Raw genomic sequence first — 22852 nt, 5'->3', positions numbered from 1 at the left:
ACTCTGACTGATTCACTGTTAACGTCAGGACTACTCAATGTGTGATATCACACAATTAATATTTAACTCCTTTTGTTTACAAACGCGGCAGTTTATCACACTAGCAAAAGCAACATAAATCCCAGAGAAGTATGAGACATACAGACGTGTAAGCATACATCACTTTTCACTTCTGCAGCAATTTTCGGACCACAAGTTCTTAAAGAATGTATCCTCACAATAACCTTTTGTGGTGCTTAATTGAGACACAGTGGCTGATATCTAGGCTAAGCCTATGTTGATACACCAGCATTTTCCATCACGCAAAGAGCAGGGTTTTAGGGGATTTTAGGCAATCCCCTCATCCTCCTGCAGCCATATATGCTTTCTGAAACAAAGTCCCTAAGGCTCTCCCAGCCCTCAAAGACTTAGTTTTAAGACGCATTGACTGCTAAGGAAGAGAGCTGGTCTTGTGGTAGCAAGCATGACTTGTCTCCTTAGCTAAGCAGAGTCTGCCTTGGTTGCATATGAAAGGGAGACTACATGTGTGAGCACTGTGAGATATTCCCCTCAGGGGACGGAGCCCCTCTGGGAAGAGCATCTAGGCTCCAAGTTCCTTCTCTGGCATCTCCAAGATAGGGCTGAGAGACATTCCTGCCTGCAATCCTGGAGAAGCCGCTGCCAGTCTGTGTAGACAATGCTGAGCAAGATGGACCAATGATCTGACTCAGTATATGGCAGCTTCCTATGTTCCTATGCTACACAGAGAGGGAGTTGTACATCAACAACTGCACTCTCCCCCATGCGATAGAAAGCCCTGATACATTGGTGTAGGGTGAGTCTGGATGTCAGCAAGTGACTTGCCCAAGGCCACCCAATGAACCTTTGTACTGGTTAACACTAGCATACATTTAGGATTTCAAACTAGAAAATTGAAGACATGCATTACAGTGCCATCTTCTGTGCATGGAAACAGTTTCTTCTAAGAGAGTCTGGCTTATTTTGAGCAGTGGAGGGGAGATGAACAAGGAACAAGAAATAAAGCTGCATGCTGAGCTTTCATAAATCTAAATCATCAAACATTTAAGGAGCTGGTCTTGTGGGAAGAAGCACGAATTGTCCCCTTTGCTAAGTAGGGTTGCTCCTGGTTTGCATTTGAATTGGAGACTATATGTGAGCACTTTAAGATATTCCCTTTAGGGGATGGGGCTTGCATGCGGAGTGACCCAAAATTCCCTCCCTGCCAAGACAGGGCTAGGAGAAACTCCTGCCTGCAATCTTGGAGAGCTGCTGCCAGTCTGTGTAAACAATACTGAGCTAGATGGACCAATGGTCTGACTCCGGATAAGGCAATTTCCTATGTTCCTATCTCCCTAAAAGCATGTTTTTGCTAACTTGATAATATTATTTGGAATAGATACCTGTGTGCATGTGCACAATATATCATATCGTGCACTTGTGCAGAGATTGTTGTGCTGGTTGTTGCTCACCACTACATGCCCACAACATTCACTGCTGCCCCATGACTTCCAGGTGTCCTTGCTACCTTTCTTACTGAGATGTGTGTTGGTTGCATGAGTTAAGGATAGGGATTGGTGTAATGACTGCTGATGTCACAAAAGCCCTGAGGGGTCCATAATACAGGGGATAGCTATGCTATCACTCTATGAACTTCCTGGGGCATTTAGGGGACTCCTTCCCAAGTGTCAGGCTGAAAATTCCTCATATGCAGTCTACTATCTTGTCCACACTCTAGACTGTTCTAGACTCTCCCAGATTGCCCTCCAAGTCTGCATAGTGGTCTAGAAGAAGAAGATGAACAGACAGACCTGCAGGCATTATGCTTTAGCCACTGGAGGCCTGAGCGCTGTGGTGCTGAAAATAAAATAAATAAATACAAGTTCTCAGAATTTGGTTAAAAGACAAACCATTATTTGGTTTTTGATTGCAAGATTGTCAGGACCTTCATAATGAGGCCCTTGGGATAATTGTATATATTCATCTAGTTCCCTATTTTAGAAGATAGATTTCATTAAGAGCAATCAAACCTTTTGCCCAAAAAAACAATAAAAGAGTTCCACCCCAAATTATGTATAAACTGTTCCTATTAATATCCTTTCTAACGCTTAAATACTGTACTGTGCCAGCAGTCCAAAGGACCAAAGCAACACACATATCCTTTCTTTCTCATAGAGAGAAATGTATGTATATACCTCCCATCTGGCTTTAAAGGGTGTCAGGAAAATTTATATCTGTATTTGGACTCATGTGCTCTGTGTGGCCACCTGTTTCCCTCCTCCTACTATTATTATTTTATTTATTATTTATTCTATTTCTATACCACCCTTCCAAATATGGCTCAGGGCGGTTTACACAGAGAAATAATACATAAATAAGATGGATCCCTGTCCCCAAAGGGCTCACAATCTAAAAACTATGACTTTTGTGATATTCCTGCTAATGAATCCCAAATTCACAGGCAGAGCTGTGCATGTGGAATTCAAGACTGTGGCCGGTGCCTTTTCTCCATTCGGTTATTTTGAGCCTGCTGACCGTCTCTTGCATTTGACTGAAACCAGTTTCATTACCAGCTCTAATGCCTATTTGCTCTCCACAGCAAATAGTGATCGTTGAGTAGGATTGTGACCCTACTGGTGTTCATGGCAGATCTTTTTACTTCACTGAGATCAAGATTCACTTCACTCAGTGTATAAAGATTGTTTTATTCATTCCTACAAGTTTTGTCTTTTTGGATAAAGCTTCTATCGTTTTTGATACCCAGCATTTAAAACATACCATGTAGGGTGATTTATAATATTTCATAAAATACTTAAAACATTGTAACATAGTAATTTTATTTTCTTCAGGAGATATTAAAGTGTAGCCCATCATTGCCACAGTAGTTTGAAAGAAGAGGACATATGGAATAAGTACAGTTTGGATTTATTCAGATAGCCCAGTAAAAGATGTTGGTTCTCTTACCAATTTTCACTGCAATAAATTTAAAATATATTTTTATTAGTCAAAAGGTAGTGGAAACATGTGATATGGTCTTTTTAATTTCCTGGACTGAGCAGATTGAACTAGATAGAAGACCTCCAGGGTCTTTTTCAACCCTATGGTTCTATGATAAATGATGCCCATGTTTTCAATCAATTCAAATCTAAGTAATAGTGTGAAAATCTTCTGAGGCCAGTTTACAAGATCACCTTACACATGGTCAACTTTCCTTCCCCTCCTCATTATGACAATCTTTGTTCATGGTAGATGCCGATCATCTGAATCATTTGCCATAAACCGCACTTGTTTACTATCTCTCAACCACTCAATCCACCTTTGGATGGTCTATGCGTCCAGTGACTTCATCAAACTGTTCAGCAGAAGATTGAATAACCATGAGCAAAGAAAGAAAACAGATATGAGCAGAGCAGTCATGTGAACAAGGATTGGTCCTTTCATGAGGCAGGTGATTGCCCCAGCCCATTTACTTCTGCCACCGATCCCAGCTCCTCCCGGGTTCCACTGGGTAAGACGGCAGCCCTCAGGAACATTTCTTTTCTTCTGGTGGCACAGAGTGCTTCAGAGGGAAGGGGAGCTCCCTTTGTGTGTGAGCACCTGCACTGCTTTAGTCTGGAACTCAGTATGCTGCTGCACATGCATTTCATTAGTCCGGATGTCAGCCTGTAACGGCTAGATTTTAGATTTTGCTGGGGGAACAGCCATTATGTTTTGTTCCAGAAGCCTAGCGTGCATCCTGAAATCTGTGTCTCACACCTTGTGAGGCAACTCTATCTAATTAAGTCTGTGTAACTCCTCCTACACTCCATCTTAAGGCTGTTAAAGTTCAGACTTGGCGCTACTGCAGGCTCAGCTCCCCACTCCGTTTTTGGCTTTGCTTAACATCCAATTTGTTGAATAGCTCTTGGGAGCTCAACGGCGTGCTTAAGAGTTTTTGTGATCCTAATCGAGGTTTTGCCAGACTGGCTTTTGAAATTTGCGGAAGGGACATGTATTTATTATGTATGTATTTATTACATATTTATACCACCCCATCCAAAGGCTCTGGGAGGTGCACAGCAAGTAAAAAACAAAAACAAACACCAGTTAAAACAAACCTGCTTAAAGCAATATAAAAACAAATGTAAAACAGTTCAGAGCCACTTAAAACCACTTAAAAGTACTTAAGAACAATTTAAAAACCTTGGAAGGCCGGGCCAAACAAGTATGTTTTTTAGGGCTCTCTTGAAGGCCAGCAATGAGCCCAAATTATGGATTCTGGAACATTCTCTTTCTTGGAATGCATGTTTGTTTTAGAGCCAATGAGTTATCTGGTGGATCAATATCTGTCACCTTTTCCATTTGGAAGAGGTTATTTCTTCAGTGCTTTCAATATTCATGCTTTGTTGGTATGACTCAGGACTTTATGGACTTTATGGTCATACAAGTATATATACTGTGTTTGGACTGTTCATATAGAGCAGGTCACATGCTGGACCTATTATTTTGCACTGGCCTGGGAACAGTTAATACGGTTAGGGGTTGTGGTGTCAGCTTTGTCGTGGATAGAACATTACCTGGATAAGCCTCAGATTTCTGTTGCTTTGCTCATTCTTCCTTTGCAGGGATGGGGGACAAGCTCAGATGACTTGTTAGCAGAGCCCCTGGTGGCGCAGTGGTAAAACTGCTGCCCTGTAACCAGAAGGTTACAAGTTCGATCCTGACCAGGGGCTCAAGGTTGACTCAGCCTTCCATCCTTCCGAGGTCGGTAAAATGAGTACCCAGAAATGTTGGGGGCAATATGCTAAATCATTGTAAACCACTTAGAGAGCTCCGGCTGTAGAGCGGTATATAAATGTAAGTAAGTGCTATTGTTGCTGAAGTTTTATGGACCTAGCTGACTTCTCAAACTGTCTAGGAATGTTGCTCTTTAACAGTGAGAACTATCCTGTTGATCCAATTGTCCTATAGAATGAGGGGATGATTTAGATCATTGATAGGATATCACATTTTTCTCTCACATGAATAATTCCCTGGTTTAGGATGGGGCAAGGTTTGGTGGGGGGTGGGTGGGTGTGCAGGGCCGCTGTGGACAACTGAAGTATATGGCTGGAGCAGGCCTGCACAACTTGAAACCAATGGTGACAGAACTCTTTGGTAGATCCATGCTGCATCCCAAGTTGTGCAGACTTTGACACCTGCCAAATCTAGTCAAGCATATCAGAAGTCCACATGCTGTGGCAGTGAGGAAAGTTTCTTCTTCTTCTGTGGCACCATCTCCTCCATACATTGCAATTCAGCAGAGCTCTTCAGGATCATTAGAGGGGCATTTCATCCTTGTTGGTCATTCCCCACTCTGATATTGATGGCTCTGTTGCAGGACCAGCCCAAGATCTGCCTTTGCCTGAGGCAGTCCACCATCTGAGGCAGTCCACCACATCCCTGGTGGCACACAGCACCTGGCTGTTTAAATGCTGCCCCTCCTCATAGTCAATATGGGGGGGGGGGTCAGAGATCTCAAAGTTTTGAAAATTGGCTCAGATGTTGAGGACACTGTTGTAAGTAACATACTAAAAGTCCTGATCATTATGACTTGAGCTTTGGCCGTCATCTTGGGAAAAGGGCCACCAAAAATCATTGTTCACTTTTATCTTTCAAACCATTGCTTCGTCAGGAAAATGTTAAATACGAAAATTGTAGAGCATCAAATGTTCTGTTAAAATGTGGTGTTCAATGTAGATTTCAACCAATGCCATAAAGTGAAAGTTTCCATGGAATGCTACTTCATGGCGACTGCACCATCCCTCATTTTTGTCTGTAGCTCATTCATATAAACTTTTCCTGCAAAACCAAACATAAATATAATTAAGGAACATGAAATTTACTGTCTGTCAAGTGGAGTACCAGTGCATTTTTAAAAACATGATATCCCTATTAGGCCTAATCCACAAGCTGCAATTTATAAAAATATTATTTTCTTCACAGCTTGGTTTGTACTGGGAGTATCCAATTCATAACTTTGCTCAGGGACATCACTTTCATCTAAATCAGAATGTTGAAGGTCAATAGCAATGGTAGACTTTCCTTCTTTGTTTTTAGTTTCAAGTGACTGTATTGTTCTTACCATTTGTTGACCTACCATCAGGCAGTTATGATGCTGTGTGTACAGTGTTGCATTTAGCAGCTGAAAGAAATGCAGCATTGCACCTGATAATCTGCTTCATGACATTTGATCAACCTTTGTATATGAAAGTTCAAGACATTTTTTCCATGTGCAGTGAAGACGCATCCTTATCAAAAGATTGGTTATACTTGTGGTTATTCATCTTCTGATGTCGTTCATGGGATCAGTTGGTTACATCGTGGGAGAAAGTGGATTGAAGGAGATCTTAAGCAGTATTTATGTACCCATGAGCATCAACAAAATGTTTCCAGGCTGTGCTTTTGCAAGGGGCATAAGAAGTCACTTTCTGGTTCACACAGCACTTGCAATTATTATATTAGGGTGAACATCATAGAACATAGGAAGCTGCCTTCTATTGAGTCAAACCGTTAGTCCATCAGCTCAGTATTTGTCCATCAATTCAGTACACAGACTGGCAGTGTCTGTTCCAAGGTTGCAGGCAGGAGTCTCAGCCCTATCTTGGAGATGCCAGAGAGGGAACTTGGAACCTTCAGCATGCAAGCATGCAGGTGCTCTTCCCAGAGCAGCCCTTCAGATAGTTTTCAGGGAATATCTTACAGTGGTTTTATTTATTTATTTATTTATTTATTTATTACATTTATAAACCGCCCATCCAGAGGCTCTGGGTGGGTTCTCCCATGTAATCTCCCATTTAAATGCAAACCAGGGCAGAATCTGTTTAGAAGAAATCCTTCACTATTTTAGTGGCATTTAATGGACCTTCACTGAAAAGGACTGCAGAAAAATTCAAAGAGCAACTACAAAACCTGGAAAGATTACGTGCCTCTGTGTTGTGAGTTCCTCCCCTCCCCCGCGAGACAGGGTTGTGTACCCAGCCAAATGGCAGGGTGTCAAGGGAAGCCGGGGGCTCCAAATGCCAAGGCAACCCCAGTAATTATCTCTCAGGAGTCAGGGAGAGCTTAGAGAGAAGTGCAACAGCTGCTGGGGGATGGGCAGGGACAGCCCAGGAGATGGCAGCTTGGTGGAGAGGGGATAGCAACGATATTAACTCCACAGCTGCAAACAGGTGCAGAGATATTAAGGAATGGGGTGGAGTTAGAGAACAAGTCCCATTTGGGAGCCAGGGGTTGGCTGGCCACTACACCTGCCCAGACAGGGAAGATGGAGCAGGTTGGAAGAGGGGAGGAGTGTCTGAAATTCAGGGCTCTATTTAAGCCAGGGGCTGCCGAGGATGAGGAGATCAGCCGGGACAGGCTTGTTGGTCTGACTGTCTCCCAGGGAGGGGATCAGATCTTTTGCTCCCGCTGATAGAAGAAGGGAGTGAATAAACTTCCCTCCTTCACCAGCTCTGAGGCCGTGCCCATACCTAGAATTTAGTGCTGGAGGGCAGAAGGTTTGCCTTGGTGAATTCCTCGCTCCAAGAACAGTGACAGTCTGCAGAACTGTGGATTCAGTACTTTCACATGGTTACTATTGTGAAGCACTAAATCCAAGCAGAAAGAAGGGGCAATTGTAACCTATATATTCATTGTGTGCAAGACATGCTTCCATATTTTCATGCCAATGGTGACTTCTTATATGCAAAATCATGCCAACTGTATTTGCAAGACATGTTAAACCCTGAAGCACAAATTGACACATTGGAGTACAAGAAGTTTGTCAACAATGGATATTTCACTATCAGGTCAGGAGCACAGAAAAGTTTTGGGGAGGCATTTGGTCTGACATGATGTTTGAACAATCATTGATGCGTGCTATGAAAACTTCAGGATGACTTACTCATGGAAGAGGAATGTCAGAAAGTGTGTTGAGTAGAAGGATTCTGGGAATGCCTGCTGCTCATAATGAACGTAATAGTTTAGAAGGTTTCTGCAGTGCATGGAACTGCATTTTGATATGAAGGAATAATGCATAGCCAAAGATGATGCAGACATTTAGAAACTTGTTCAATGATTCACAGCTCATCCTCTCTTTCCAGCTTTCCTGAACTTTGGAATTGTAAACCATCAGCCACTGGCCTTACTCCCATTCCAATGCAAAGCCAGGCACCCAGACACACTCTTGCAGTTTTTGCATGTGATTGTTCACAAAGATTTGAGTTGGGATGTACAGTAGCTGTAGAAAAACTGGATTGACATGTTCAACAATTTGTGGCTAGTGCCATGGTCAGTCCTGCCTTAGACTTAATGCAAACCCACCAGATTTGTCTGAATCAGGTAAAGATTCTATTGACCAGAAGAACACACCCACACCTTCAGTCACTTGAAACTAAAAATGAAGAAGGAATGTCCAACGTTGCCATTGACCTTCAACATTCTGATTTAGATGAAGGTGATTTCTCTGAGCAAAGTTATGAATTGGATACTCCCAGTACAAACCAAGCTGTGAAGAAAAGATTTTTCTAAATTGCAGTTTGTGGATTAGACCTAATAGAGATACCACATTAAAAAGAACCTGCGGTGGAACTCCACCTTTTGAGTGCTGTGGAAATGAGTGTATAGGAGGCATGTTTCATGAATTGTATGTACTTGATCCTCCATGGGTTCCTGGAACTGGGTAGCAAAAAAGGAGGAGGAAACTCCCTCTTGTGAATGACAGTAAATTTCATGTTCCTTAATTCTATTTAAGTTTGGTTTTGCAGGAAAAGTTTATATTAATGAGCTACGGACAAAAATCAGGGATGGAATAGTCGCTATGAAGATGCATCCCAAGGAAACCTTCACTTTACTGCAAAACTGTTGATTGAAATCTACACTGAACACCACATTTTAAAAGTGCATTTGATGCGCTACAATTTTTGTATTTAACATTTTCCCGTCAGAGCAATGGTTTGAGAGATATATGAAAAAAAAAATTTTTTTTGGCAGCCATTTTCCCAAGATAGTGGCCAAAGCTCAAGTTGTAATGGTCAGAACTTTTAGTATGCTACTTATAACAGCATCCTCAACATCTATGCTGATTTTCAAAACATTGTATTTCCCCCTGTTATTTGCTAAAAATTGACCTAAAATGACTGAACTATTAATAGTAAACTGTGGCATGCCAAAGCACAAGAAGGAACTGCCACCATCTTGGCTCCTCCTCCTCCTCTTAAGAAGATGCTCTAGCCCATCATTAGCCTCTCTGTCTGCCTCATCGATGGACCACTCCAAGGACCCGGTTCTAAGAGTGGCCATAGCAGTCCTATGCAGGTCTCCCCACAACAGGTCAACACACAAGGAACACTCAAGGATAGTGATTTCAACTCAGCTCAGGAGTTCTAAATCCAATGGGATTCCTTAGGGAGCTCCTAAGGAAAACCCTAAGTGTTCCTTAGGGTGTTCCTTAGAGACTCAGCGATCTAGTGATTCAGCTTAGGGGAAAGAATCTAGTGATTCAGCTTAGGGTTGGTGCTCACCTGGGCAGACTCCTTGGCAGTCTAGTGATTCAGCTTAGGGGAAAGGGTTTGAGCCCACAGGTTGGTGCTCACCTGGACAGTCTCCTTGGCAGTAGAAGACAAAGTGTGCCACCAGGTTTCTACAACAACAACTTTAGCAAATAGGGTTCAAGAGCATAGGCCTTTTATAGGATTTTACCCTCTAAGAAGTTCCAAAGGCAGGAAAACTTAGAAATACAAAAAAAAAAAGAACAAAGGAGAAAATTACATTACAGATCTTGGAAAAGGTGTGAGTGAGATATAACTATTCAGATGGAGTACAGAACAAAAGGGCTCTATGGTGCTAAATCTATATAACTAATTTGGGACTTGACTTTGATTGCATTCTGGGCTGTGTTCTGCTTGCTTCTCAGTAATAGTATTTATCTTTTCAAACTTTTTGCTGTGTCAGGAACTCTGGCTTCATTAAGAATGCATAGAACTTGTGTGTGGCAGTGGTGGTGGAGCGGTTGGGTGAGGTCACCTTTTCCTAGGTAGCTTTTACACTGAAACATGATTTGAATAACACAGCTGTTGAATCCAAACAGAGGTCAACTTCCCTCCTGCCACCAAGTGCTTGTCCATGCCTCACTCAGCCTTCCTTCTATTGGAAGCCAGAGTTTTCAGAACCAGAGGGGAAGTCTCTCTGGCAACAATTGCTATGTCAAAAAAAAAAAAAAAAAAAAAAAAAACAGCTGCCAGGACCTTAAGAAGCTTTCAGTACATCAGATGATCCTTTTGAATTTTCAGCTGGGCTAAACCTTCTAGCTTAGGAATTCCCAACCTTGGGTCCTGAGATGGTGTTGGACTACAACTCCCACCATCCCCAGCCACAATGGCCTTTCATCATTATAACTTTTAGATTGTGATCCCTTTTGGGACAGGGATCCATCTTATTTATTTATTATTTCTCTGTGTAAACTGCCCTGAGCCAGTTTTGGAAGGGCGGTATAGAAATTGAATTAACAACAACTGGGGATGATAAGAGTTGTAATCAAACAACATCTGGGGACCTAAGTTTGGGAAACCTGCCCTGTTCTAGGGCATGGTCCAGAAGTTACATGATGATGCAGCAACTTTGGCAAAACTAAAAACGTCTTAGTCTGATCAGTGTCTGGATCAGTGCCAGTCTCACATGCCTGAGGCTTTGCCACATATGTGAATCCTACGCATGCTAACCTGGGATCACAGGAGAAAGCTTGGATTTAAATGTAATAAATCAATAAATTATTGGGCGACTGAGCATATTGTGGTGGTGCAGATTTCAGGCATTCTTGATACATGGGCTTAAGGTAGGGGCTTGATAGTGTCCGAACCTGGGTCAGGTGAGGCAGCTGGAGACACGAGTTCTTAATGGGAGCTGTTGAACCCGCACGGGGAAGGCAATGATAGAAGGCCTTTATGGCTGGCAGGGGCCCTGCCTCCTCTTGAAGCTCTCCTCCTGAGTTGATATTCAGGTTGGTTTTCTCCTCCTGAGGAGATCCAATGGCAGGGAGACCCACACAGTCATGTATGTGGTCCATCTTCAGAGCTAGAGCCAAGTCCTGGCCTGGTGTCACACTAGCACATTTTATGTGGCATTTATGCCTTGTCCAAACAGCAACTTTCCCCATGGGTAGTTTAGTGCTTTACCAAAGATATTGCAAGAAAGAGAAAACCATGTAGCACATAATGCTAAATATAGAACCCGGAAGCTTCAGTTGGTTCAGAATGTGGCGGCCCGCCTGTTTATGGGTGCTAGGAGATATGATAGTGTGACACCTCTCTTGTGGTCACTGCACTGGTTACCTATTTGCTTCCGGGTCCAAATCAAAGTGCTGGTTCTCACCTTTAAAACCCTTCAGGGCTTAGCGCTTGTTTACCTTCAGGACCTCCTCTCCTGGCCATTCCTGTCCCACCCTGTGACATCTTCTCAGGTTGCCCTTCTTTCAGTCCCTGGTCTCAGAGAGGTCCATAGTACTAGGGCCCATGGAAGGGCTTTCTCTGTTGCTGCCCCTTCACTCTGGAATTCTCTCTCCCCCACCCAGATTTGGTCTGCCTCATCCCATTCAGACTTAAAAACCTTATTGAAGACATTTCTTTTCCATCAGGTGTTTGCCCTTTAAAACTTTAAAATAAAATAAAATAAAAAATCTTGATGCTGTTCTTGTTTTGTACACTGCCCTGAGTCTGTGGGTTGGGCGGTATATTACATCAACAAACAAACAAACAAACAAACATAAAATAAGAAAGAAAGAGAGGGTGAACAGAAAATAGTCTTTTGGTTTGTGCCACCATTGCTGACCTTTTCATCTACTGTTTGGATTCTCAGGGATCATCCAAATATTGACACAGGACCAAAAGGGTAGATCTAAAGCCCCCACGAGCTTTGAAGTAGTAGCAGGCTTTCCAGATTAGCATCATTGGCATATGTAAAACCATCCATCAAGCAGCAACCTTGATATGGCAGATATGGCAACTTAAGTTTGTTTCACCAGTGCTAGTGATGTGGAAATACTTCATTTAACTGGATTTAGCCCCACTGTAGTGAATGGACTTTATGCCACATAAGTAAAAATAAGAAATGAAATTGATTACCAAGCCTGCATTCTCACAATCACAAGGATCCTGGATAAAAGGTTAATCAGGAACAGTTAGCCTGTGGAGTTGATTGTGAGAACATAGAATTTGAATAAGCATATATTGAAAAGTTTGTGCAACTGTAGTTTCTTACTGTGTATAGGGCACATGGGTATGCTAATGTACGTAAAATTTGTCCATGTTCCATTGTCCTTTCCCTCCTTTTGGAAGAGAACATCAAAAACCTGTGTTGTACTTCAAAACCCTGGGTTGATGTACATTTTGTGTATACATGAACGTGAGTTAATTAGGACTGCCTGCTGGCTCCACTTCCTGTGTCCATGTGTTGAAAAAGCCATATGCCTAGGGGCCTGTGCATAATTCATACCCTCAATTTTTTCAAGATACAGACTGCATGGAGGCATCTTATGCCTGTTTGGGTGTCCATACGAACATAAGAACAATCCTCCTGGATCAGGCCCAAGGCCTATGTAGTCCAGTATCCTGTTTCACACAATGGACCACTAGATCCTTTTTCATACAATGGCCCTCTGAGAAGCCCACAGGCAAGAGGTGAGGACATATCCTCTCTCTTGCTGTTGATCCCCTGCAACTGGTATTGAGAGGAATCTTGCCTCTGAGGCTGGAGGAGGCCTATAGCCACCAGACTAGTAGTCATTGAGAGACCTGTCCTCCATGAATTTGTCTAAGCCCATTTTAAAGCCATCCAAGCTAGTGGCCATCACCACATGCCCTGGCTGAGAATCCCATAGATTAATTATCTGCTGTGTGAAAAAGTATTTCCTTCTGTTGGTCCTAAATTTTCCAGCCTTCAGTTTCAAGGGATGACTCCTGGTTCTAGTGTTGTGAGAGAAGTAGAAAACTTTTTCTCTGTCCACTCTCTCTACTCCATGCATAATTTCATACACCTCTGTTGTGTCTCCCTGTAGTTGCCTCTTTTCCAGACTAAAAAGGCCCAGATGTTGTAGCCTTGCCTCATAAGAAAGGTGCTCCAAGCCCCTGATCATCTTGGTTGCCCTCTTCTGCACTTTTTCCAGTTCTACAATGTCCTTTTTAAGATATGGTGACCAGAACTGTACACAAGACTCCAAATGTAGCCGCACCATAGATTTGTATAAGGGCATTATAATATCAGCATTTTAAATTTTTTAAAATTCCCTTCCTGGAATTTGCCTTTTTCACAGCTGCTGGGCACTGAGTCCTTAAGTATGCTTTCCATCAATTTACCTAGCCCAGAAGTTAAGCTAATGGACTTGTGGTTTCCCGGATCCCCCCTAGATCCCTTTTTGAAAATTGGAGTTACATTATCTACATTCCAGTCTTCTGGTACAGAGCCTGATTGTAGGGACAAGTTACATATTTTTGCTAGACGATCAGCAAATTCACATTTGAGTTCCTTCAGAACTCTTGGGTGGATGCCATCTGGCCCTGGTGATTTGTTAATTTTTGGTTTTTCAAGACAGTTTAGAACATCCTCTCTTGTCACCTCAAACTGGCTCAGTTCTTCAGCCTCCACGCCTGAGAAGCTCAGTTCTGGAGTGGGTATATGGGCAGTATCCTCCGCCATGAAGACAGATGCAAAGAACTCATTCAGCTTCTTTGCAGTCTCCTTACCCGCAATAATCCATTTCATGCCCTCATCATGTAAGGGTCTAACTGCCTCCCTGGCAGGTTTTCTGCTTCTGAGAAATTTAAATACGTTTTTGTTATTCCCCTTGACACTTGTAGCTTCTCAAACTCTCTTTTTGAATCCCTTATTGTTTTCTTGCACTTCTTTTTTTACTTCTTTCTTGCCAGTGTTTATGTTCCTTCCTGTTATCTTCATTTGGGCAGAACTTCCATTTTCTGCAGTAAGTCTTCTTCCTGCTTGTTAGTCATGCTGGAGTCCTCCTCAACTTGGTGGTACCTTTCCTCCTTCTTGGTATGCATTCAAACTGTGCTTCTATTTTTGTGGTTTTAAATAAGCTGCATGCTTTCTGGAGTGATTTGACACTCCCGTCTTTCCCTTCCAGCTTCCTTTTTTGAACCCCTCATTTTTGAGAAGTTTACTCTTCTGAAATCCAACAATCTGTGTTGAACTTCCTTGGTAATGATCCACTTGCCTATAAGCTGAATTGGATCAAACTATGGTCACTGTTCCCCAATGGTTCTACAACTGTGACATCTTGCACCAGGTCCTGGGCACCACTCAGGATTAAATCCAAGGTTGCCTTCTCTCTAGTTGGTTCCATGACCAGCTGTTCTAAGGCATAGTCATTTAGCATGTCTAGAAATATGAGCTCTCTGTCAATACCCACACGTGAATTTGCTCAGTCTATGCGAGGGTAATTGGAGTCACCCATTATTACAGCTCTGTCTCTCTTTGATGCGTCTCTGATTTGCTTCTCCAACTCTAGGTCACTCTCAGTGTTTTGATCCGGGGGGTGATAGCTTGTCCCTAGTAGGGATGAGCATGAACTGGTTCAGAGGTCCAATGTTTGCACCGGTTCGGAGGTGGGGTGCCCATCCCTCCCGTCTGCTTTCCCCCTACCGTAGCTATATCCAAAAATGCTGGTGTGGGGCTGCGGCATACCTCCTTGCAGTCCCAGTCAGCATTGTATCAGAAGCGGCTGGCAGGGGGTGGAATGGGCACCTTCCCTGGTCCTTAAAGGTAACACCCTCCACCTCCCAGGAGTGCATGAACCCATTCGTGCACATCCCTAGTCTCTAGTAACACATTTCCTTTCAGTCTTCGTATTGTCACCCATAATGATTTTGTGGAGGAGTCCAGTCCTTCTAGGTTGTCTAGCTTCTTGGATTCTATCCCTTCTTTAATACAGTGCTACTCCACCCTCAGTCCGCCCCTCCTTTCTGTAGAATTTGTATCCAGGAATAACAGTATCCCACTGGTTCTCACCGTTCCACCAGGTTTCTGTTATCCCCACTATATCTGTGTTTTCATTAACAAACACCCCAGTTCAAATCTTGGCTCAAAGGCTTCTGACATTGGTATGTAAACACCTATATGTTGAGTCCCTTACCTGGCGATGGTATGTGTCTCTTACTGTCATTTGACCTTTTTGACCAGCTGTCATGTGTTTCCGTCTGCTCTACTCTTGGTTCTATTCTGTCCCCTTCTGGTTTTTCTGAAATGTTTGCATCCTCGCACCTTGGAGGAACTTACTTGCCAAACCAGATACCACCCAAATCCTGTTGACAATGCCCCTGGATGTCATTTAAAAAGCTGCTCTGTGACCTTTTTGATTTTAAGTGCCAGTAGTCTGGTTCCATCTTGGTCCAAGTGCAGCCTGTCCCTTTTGTACAGGCTTCCCTTGCCCCAAAATGTATCCCATTGCCTAACAAATCTAAACTCCTCCTCCCGATACCACCATCTAATCCATGCATTGAGACCCCTCAGGTCTGCCTGTCTCACTAGCCCTGCACATGGAACAGTCAGCACTTCAGAGCACCCCAGAGACCTGGGGGTCCTGGTCTTCAATATGCTACCTAGTAGCCTAAATTTGGCTTCCAAAACTTCCCGACTGCATTTCTCAAAATGGTTGGTGTTGATGTGCACTAGACAGCAGACTCCTCCCCAGCACTGCCTAACAGCCTATCTAGATGCTGTGTGATGTCACTGTGTAGTCTACACGCAGATCACAAAGCCATCTCTCTATGCCCCTAATGATTGAATCATCTACTACTAGGAGGCCCTGAACCCTCAAATGAGTATTCTCTGTGTGAGAAGATATGGGCGCACCACCTAAGGAATGGATGCTTTCTAAGGGAGCATTTCCCTATTCCTCAAACTGATGTCCTCCTTCCCTGAGACCTTTATTCTCCATGACACCAGAGGAGCTGTCAGCCTGGGAGTGGGGTGTCTCTGAGGGTCTCATCTACCTACTTCTCAGCCTCCCTGAGCTTCTCCTGATCAGCCACTTTGGCTTCAATGGCACAAACCTGTTCCCAGGAGCCAGGAGCTCTTTGCACAGAGCACACAACCACTTCTGCCCCTCAGACAGATATTCATACATGCAACACTCCGTGCTATACAGTGGGAAGCAACCCCTCCCCTGCTGGCATTATAATAAAATAATATTTTACTAGCCTACCCGCACAGAGCATCTGTGCGCTATTTGGGGCTCTTTCTCCTGCCCCACTCTCTTGCCCCCTCCCCCTGCCCCACTCTCTCTTGCTCCACTCTCTCTTGCCCCCTCCCCCTCTCTCCTGCCCCACTCTTCACTCTCTCTTTCCCACTCACCCCCTTTGTAGTCTCTCCGTTGCTTCCCCGCCGCTTTCTTATCTTACTGGCCTGGCATGCCGCATCCCATCCCCGGCGGCCAAGCCGGGCTTCGCCACCACTGCCGCTGCCTCCCTTTTGCCTGGTACTGCCAGGACAGCTGTCCTAGGGAGCCAATCTGGCAACCCACCACCTCCCTCGGGCAGGCCAGGCTTTGCCGCTTTCGCTGCCGCCTCCCCCTTACCTGCACTGCCCCGCTGCTGCCTCCCGCCAGCAGACCGGGCTTTGCCCTTACCTTGGATGGCCAGGACGGCTGTCCTGCTCCCGCCTCCCGTCGACATGACAGGCTTTGCTGCTGCTGCCGCCGCCTGCCCCCCCTTACCCCGGACAGCATGGCCTGGCCAGGCCAGGTTGTCCCGCTGCTGCCACCTCCCGGCGGCCGCCATTTTTTCTTTGCCCCAACTCTCGCCCAATGCTAGGAACTCTCGCGAGAGTTCCGCCGCCAAATCCAGGAGGAAACGCACCAGCTAAGAGAATTAATATAATAGATTTTATTCAATAAAATAATTTATTTTAATCAATAAAACCTTTGTAACTGGTTTTATTGGATATTTAGAATATATAGAGCTTGTTTACTTAATAGCTAAGTCTTAGCTGCAGTTGTCAGCTAAGTAAAGGTTTTAGGCTCTGATCTCCAAAAAAATTACAAAAGTGTGGTAGTACACTGGTTCCTTTGCCAATGGAAACATCTCTCTCTCTTCTTACCTATCTGTTATGTAGGCCTTTAGATCAGTTATAGGTCTTTCCTACCTAAGTGTATTTAACTATTAAACATTTAGTATTAAGTTATACAAGGATCTCCATGTGTTTTCTCTAAATAGCTGCAATAACTAAACCATCCTCTGCTACCCACTCTGTAACTGGAGTGTGTGTGCTCATTCCTTAATGTTCTGCTGTTTTACCTATTGAGGGTAAGAATCGACAATCTCTAACACAGAGATCTTCCAGTGCCAAGAGATCACAGTCACTGGATGAGTCATACGTATGTTGTTCTGAGCATAGCCAAGGTTAAAAATGTGATTTCCTTTTCATAGTGGTAAGCCCACACACCACAACATGTAGAAGACAATTATTTATTTTATCTATCATAAAATATTTATCAGTTAAGATAATGAATATCTGAACCACCTCAGTGTGTCACCTTGGGGCAAAACACTTTCTCTGAAGCAGTCCTCCAGTGTGAAAGAATAATTGTGATCTGCTTCTCAAGACTTTTGTGAGAACAAGCCTGACAAAGACTATACTATAGAACACTAATTAAAAGTGCTAAATGAATCATTTGTGGTAATATTACTAATAAGCTAATGAACCATTCTCATCTCTCTGCCCCCGCCCCCCCCCAGAATAATCATTTCTCTGACTTCGTGGATAAACAAACTGGTTATACAACTGTCAGCATGTTGACAACTCCAGTTCTGCAAGGCAAGGAAGTTCTTGCTGTGTTCATGGCACTTAACAAGCAAACTGCTCCTGAATTCTCTAAAGAGGATGAAGAGGTAAGTACTGACATCTCAGAGAGAGAGGAATCACGATCCCTTTTACAATTAGACAAAATATATAGGGTTGTAGCCTAAAGGTTTTTTCCTCCACAAGGACTCCTTGCTCTGGAGGAAGGCAACCTTAGGATATAACCCATGGACTCAAGATAATAACCTAGGAGCACCTGATACTAAAGCATTGTTGCAACTTAGTGGGTATGGATCTGGAGGGAAGACTACTGGAAACCACATATAACCTCTGACCTTTCCAAGGAAGCATGATGTAAAGGTCACAAAAACGATAGGTCACAATGTAACCACAGTTCAGTACTTTTAAGGCCTATTGACTTAAGTTGGAAAAAGAGAAGGGCTTTACTGTCCCACTTAAGTCAATAGGACTTCTTTTGTCTCTGTCATTTGAGTTTTTTCTCTCTCTCATTGCAGGTCTTTACCAAATACATTAATTTCCTTTCGCTTGCTTTAAAACAATATCACACTTCATACCTGTACAATATTGAAAACAGAAAAAGTCAGGTAAAGTATAATTTATTAGCTTACTTAGATGTGAAGTCAGTGAAAAGTCCCATTACTTGTTATTGTTTTTTAATTGTTTATTACTAATATTTGAAAATTGTTATTTTCAATAATAAAGACATATTGAACATGCTGTGGATATCTTAATATCTGCCTGTAATGTCGCTTCTGCTTTTCCTTCCTATCAGCCATGTTTGTTAATGGTCCCTACCTTTTGTTCATTCTCTCTCTCTCTCTCTCTCTCTCTCTCTCTCTCTCTCTCAATAGATGCTTCTATGGTCTGCCAACAAAGTATTTGAAGAACTTACTGACATTGAGCGGCAATTTCACAAAGCATTATACACTATCCGAGTCTACTTAAACTGTGAAAGATATTCTGTTGGTCTGCTGGACATGACCAAAGAAAAGGTCATCATCTTTTTATTTACTATTAGAAATACTGTAATTCAAAATACAGTAATTCCAAAATATATCCAAGGCTATAAATCTGCACCCAGTTTTACTAATTAATTCCAGCCAACTTCAACAGGATTGAAACAGCCTAACTGTGCATAGGATCAACCCAAACCTTGATTTTCTACTTTTAAAGTCATCTCTCCATAAACTCTCTATGAAACTTATTGCTAATTCATATATCATTATTTTCAGGAGTTCTATGATGAATGGCCAATTAAGCTGGGAGAAGCAGAGCCTTACAAAGGACCAAAAACACCAGACGGCCGAGTGAGTAGAATTCTTTTGTCCATTCAAATCACAGTTTTTGAAATGCTGCTTGGTTACAGATCATTACATTGCTTTTTTCCTCTTGCAATTAGGAAGTCATATTTTATAAGATAATCGATTACATTTTACATGGCAAAGAAGAAATCAAAGTCATTCCGTGAGTGTCTACTGCCTTTCTTTTAGTTAGTAGCTAGTTGGGTGTGTTTATGTTGGTCCAACTCCTCACTTTATCTCATTCTCTTCCTCAAGGTCACCTCCTGCAGACCACTGGTGTCTTTCTAGTGGGTTGCCGACTTACGTTGCTGAAAATGGATTTGTAAGTTTCTAGCTTTGTTTCTGTGCAGTTCTGTGTATATCTTTGTACATGTCCTTAAATCTCATCATTATACAAATGAATAACAAGGTTCACAGTAATCTAAATATATATGAGTACATTGATTCTTATTATTTTGTAGTTTAATGAATGGCAACCAGTGGGTGACATTATGAGGAAAATTACTCAGAGTAATCCCATTAAAATTAAAAGGAGAAGTTAAGCATTGCCTAACTTTGTGACCAATTATTAAGGGGGTCACCTTTAATTAGGAGTATTGCTTCGGATAAGGCTAATACAAGTTCTCAAAAGAAAACAGATCCCGGACACCAGCTGGATTTAGTTCATCAGTTTATTGTTACATCCTAAACATTAGCTAAACTATAGTCCATTCACTCACACACACATGCATACTTACCAGCCCCATTTAAAGGTGATCAGTCTTTAAAATGGGGTGTTGGGAGAAGTTGGGCGCCCCACGATCTTCTGTGCTTCTCAGAGAAAATCTCTGTTGATGCCTAACTTTAAAAAGGGTTGCCTGTCTTTGAAGCTATTTCATGTTCTATATTGGCATCCATCCTTATCTCTGGACTGACCATGGTCCTTGTTTGAGCAACTCCTTTCCTGCTGCCTTCAGCACTTTACTCTGGTTTTCCCTGGTTGTTTTGAGGTGATCTGTATCTTCTTCCCAACATTTATCCTGTCTTCGGTATGTCTTTTACTCACTCATGCATTCTTTCACGTACACACACCCAATTCCTTTTATCTTTTGTTTTAGACAGAAGTAAATCATACTAACAACCTTTTAAGTGGGAGCAATTCCCCTTATCAACATCAATACTTCATTCGGTTATACACATAGGCTATAGAACCACAATCACTTTTCATCAAATAATTATACTAGCTGTATTATATGTCAACTTGTCTTTTTAATTTCAAAGGGCTACTCTGAGTAATTTTCCTCATCATGTCAGCCAGCATCCTTCAAATGTATTTACTTTCTGTAGGGGCCATTTGTGTTTTTTTTAACAACATGCACCACAATGCCACCACATGACAGATAATATGCTTCAGTGAAATGGCTGGCAGGAGGAGGAAGCTCTGCAGGCTGAGTTCCAGGCGGGAGCCAACCACTGAAGGAAGATGATGTGCTTCCTTCAGCCGTTGGATCCAGACCAGAGCTCCAGGATGAAGACATGTTTTCCTGACACTTGTCATATGTACTCCCTCTATCTGCTTTCCCCATTGTGAGTCTTGAATACTGGGAGCTATTGTGCAAGAAGCTCTCAGTAAACCCTTTAATATGGAAGAGGCAGGGCATACAACCCTCCCCGCAAATGTTGTATGCAGCCTTTGACCATTGTGAGTGCTCCATGCAAGAAGAGAAAGGTGGTGCTGGTGGGGCACTTTGGGACTTTTGCTGGTCTTGGGCCCCAACACATACTTGAATTGTCACTCCCTAGAACATAAAAATGTAAGAACAGCCCTGATGGACAAGTCCAAGGCCCATCTAGTCCAGCATCTTGTTTCCCACAGTGGCCTACCAGATGCCCTTAGGAAGCCCACAGGCAGGAGATGAAGGCATGCCCTCTCTCCTGCTGTTGCTCCCCTGCAACTGGTATTCAGAGACATCCTGCCTCTGAGTCTAGAAGTGGTCTGTAACCATTGATAGACTGGTCCTCAATGAATTTGTCTAAGCTTCTTTTAAAGCCAGCCCAGAGAATCTGGGCTTCTCTGGAATGCAGTCCAGAGTAGAAGTACCAACCAACAGAATGCTTTATCCCTGGTCAGCACTGGGATCAATTGAACAGTCCTTTCAATTTTATAAGTTAATTGGTTTCATAGATGCTACTTCCCAGGGACCTTAAAGCACACATTATGCCTGTATGCCATCATTTTTTTCCTTCCTGCTCCTGCCTTTCTTTCTTTCAACCTGTTTGTCCTGCAGGCTAAGGGCAAGAGAGATCATTACCAAAACATTATTCTTTATTATGCCTTTGTTATACTTGGTGAGTCTCCAACTCAAAATATTCTGTGTGTCTGAGGCTCACTCTAAGAGAACTTTTGGAGTGTGCCATAAGTTAAATAACTAAAGAGTAAAATGGAAACATGGGATTATGATTATCTTGTTATGGTTGCCAGCTATAACAAGATAAGGAAGCCAGCTAAGGACACTTCCAGATATAGTGCTTTGCAAGTGATTGGCCTTTATAATTGGAGCACCCATTGTCAGGGCCACCAGCAATCTGAATGGGGACAGTGCTGCTCTCCTGCGACTATTAAAACTGATTGGCAAGATTGGTGTGTATGTGTGTAACACTATCACAGTCATCATGGCATCACTTCCATCCAATCCCCTCTGTGCAAACAAGTACTCCTTTTCTGGTTTGGTGTTCCATTGGCTGTTCAGTTACTAGGGAAGCACCATCCTCCTGTACCCAACAGGCTACAGGAGAAAGCACTTCAATTGGACAATCTGGTCCAGGGCATGACCTGAGGGCACAATGTACAGCCACCCTGCTGACATTAAACTAGGCTAGGTCTGGTTCGTACCTGAATGGAGACTATTCATTCATTCATTCATTCATTCATTCATTCATTGTTTCATTCATTTGACATATTTGTATACTGCCCAAAATGCAAGTCTCTAGGCGGTTTACAACAAAACAATAAAAACAAGTAAAAAGGTTAAAAATTACAACGATTTAAAACTTAAAACAACGTTAGAACTATTAAAAACCATCAAACTATTAAAACAGTATTTAATTAAAAGCCTGGATGAACAAATGTATCTTGACTGCCTTTTTAAAAGTTTTAAGAGATGGGGAGGCTCTTATTTCAGCAGGGAACACGTTCCAAAGCCTCGAGGAAGGCCTGTCCCCGAGTAGCCACCAGAGGAGCTGGTGGCAGCTGCAGATGAACTTCTCCTGATGATCTCAATGGGTGATGTGGTTCATAGCAAAGAAGACATTTTCTTAAATACCCAGGGCCCAATCTGTTTAGAGCTTTCTAGGTTATAACAAAAACCTTGTATTTTGCCCAGAAACTTATTGGCAACAAGGTTAGATCTATTAAGAAAGGAGTGATATGGTCTCTCCAAGATGACCCAGAGACCAACCTGGCTGCCGCATTCTGGACCAACTGCAGTTTTCAGACTATGTACAAAGGCAGTGCCACATAGAACACATTGCAGTAGTCAAGTCTGGAGGTGATCAGCAGATGTACTACTGTTCTGAGGCCATTTATCTCAAAAAACAGGCTCAGCTGGTGTGTCAGTCACCTCTGGCCACTGCCTCAACCTGGGACAGCAGAGAGAGGGTTGTGTCAAGAAGCACCCCTAGGTTCTGTACCTGTTCTTTCTGGCGAAGTGTGACCGCATCCAGAACAGGCAGATCAAAATAATCTCCTG

The 22852-nt window shown here is 42.9% G+C and overlaps 1 protein-coding gene across 6 annotated transcripts in view; it reads left to right on the top strand.

Moving 5' to 3' along the window:
- The window catches only part of PDE6C (phosphodiesterase 6C), an 88231-nt gene that overhangs the window by 17168 nt on the left and 48211 nt on the right, over nt 1–22852 (top strand). For 5 of the 6 annotated variants that reach the window (XM_053311780.1, XM_053311776.1, XM_053311781.1 and 2 more), the window contains 6 exons: nt 17739–17891; nt 18318–18407; nt 18675–18815; nt 19056–19130; nt 19223–19287; nt 19380–19446. In XM_053311780.1, coding sequence (XP_053167755.1) covers nt 17739–17891; nt 18318–18407; nt 18675–18815; nt 19056–19130; nt 19223–19287; nt 19380–19446 — 591 coding nt within the window. The remainder of the gene's footprint in view (nt 1–17738; nt 17892–18317; nt 18408–18674; nt 18816–19055; nt 19131–19222; nt 19288–19379; nt 19447–22852) is intronic. The other variant, XM_053311779.1, reaches the window with a different exon arrangement.

This window comes from Hemicordylus capensis, chromosome 3 (genome assembly GCF_027244095.1).
Source record: "Hemicordylus capensis ecotype Gifberg chromosome 3, rHemCap1.1.pri, whole genome shotgun sequence".
Lineage (NCBI taxonomy): Eukaryota > Metazoa > Chordata > Lepidosauria > Squamata > Cordylidae > Hemicordylus > Hemicordylus capensis.
This window is presented reverse-complemented; position numbering and strand designations above follow the sequence as displayed.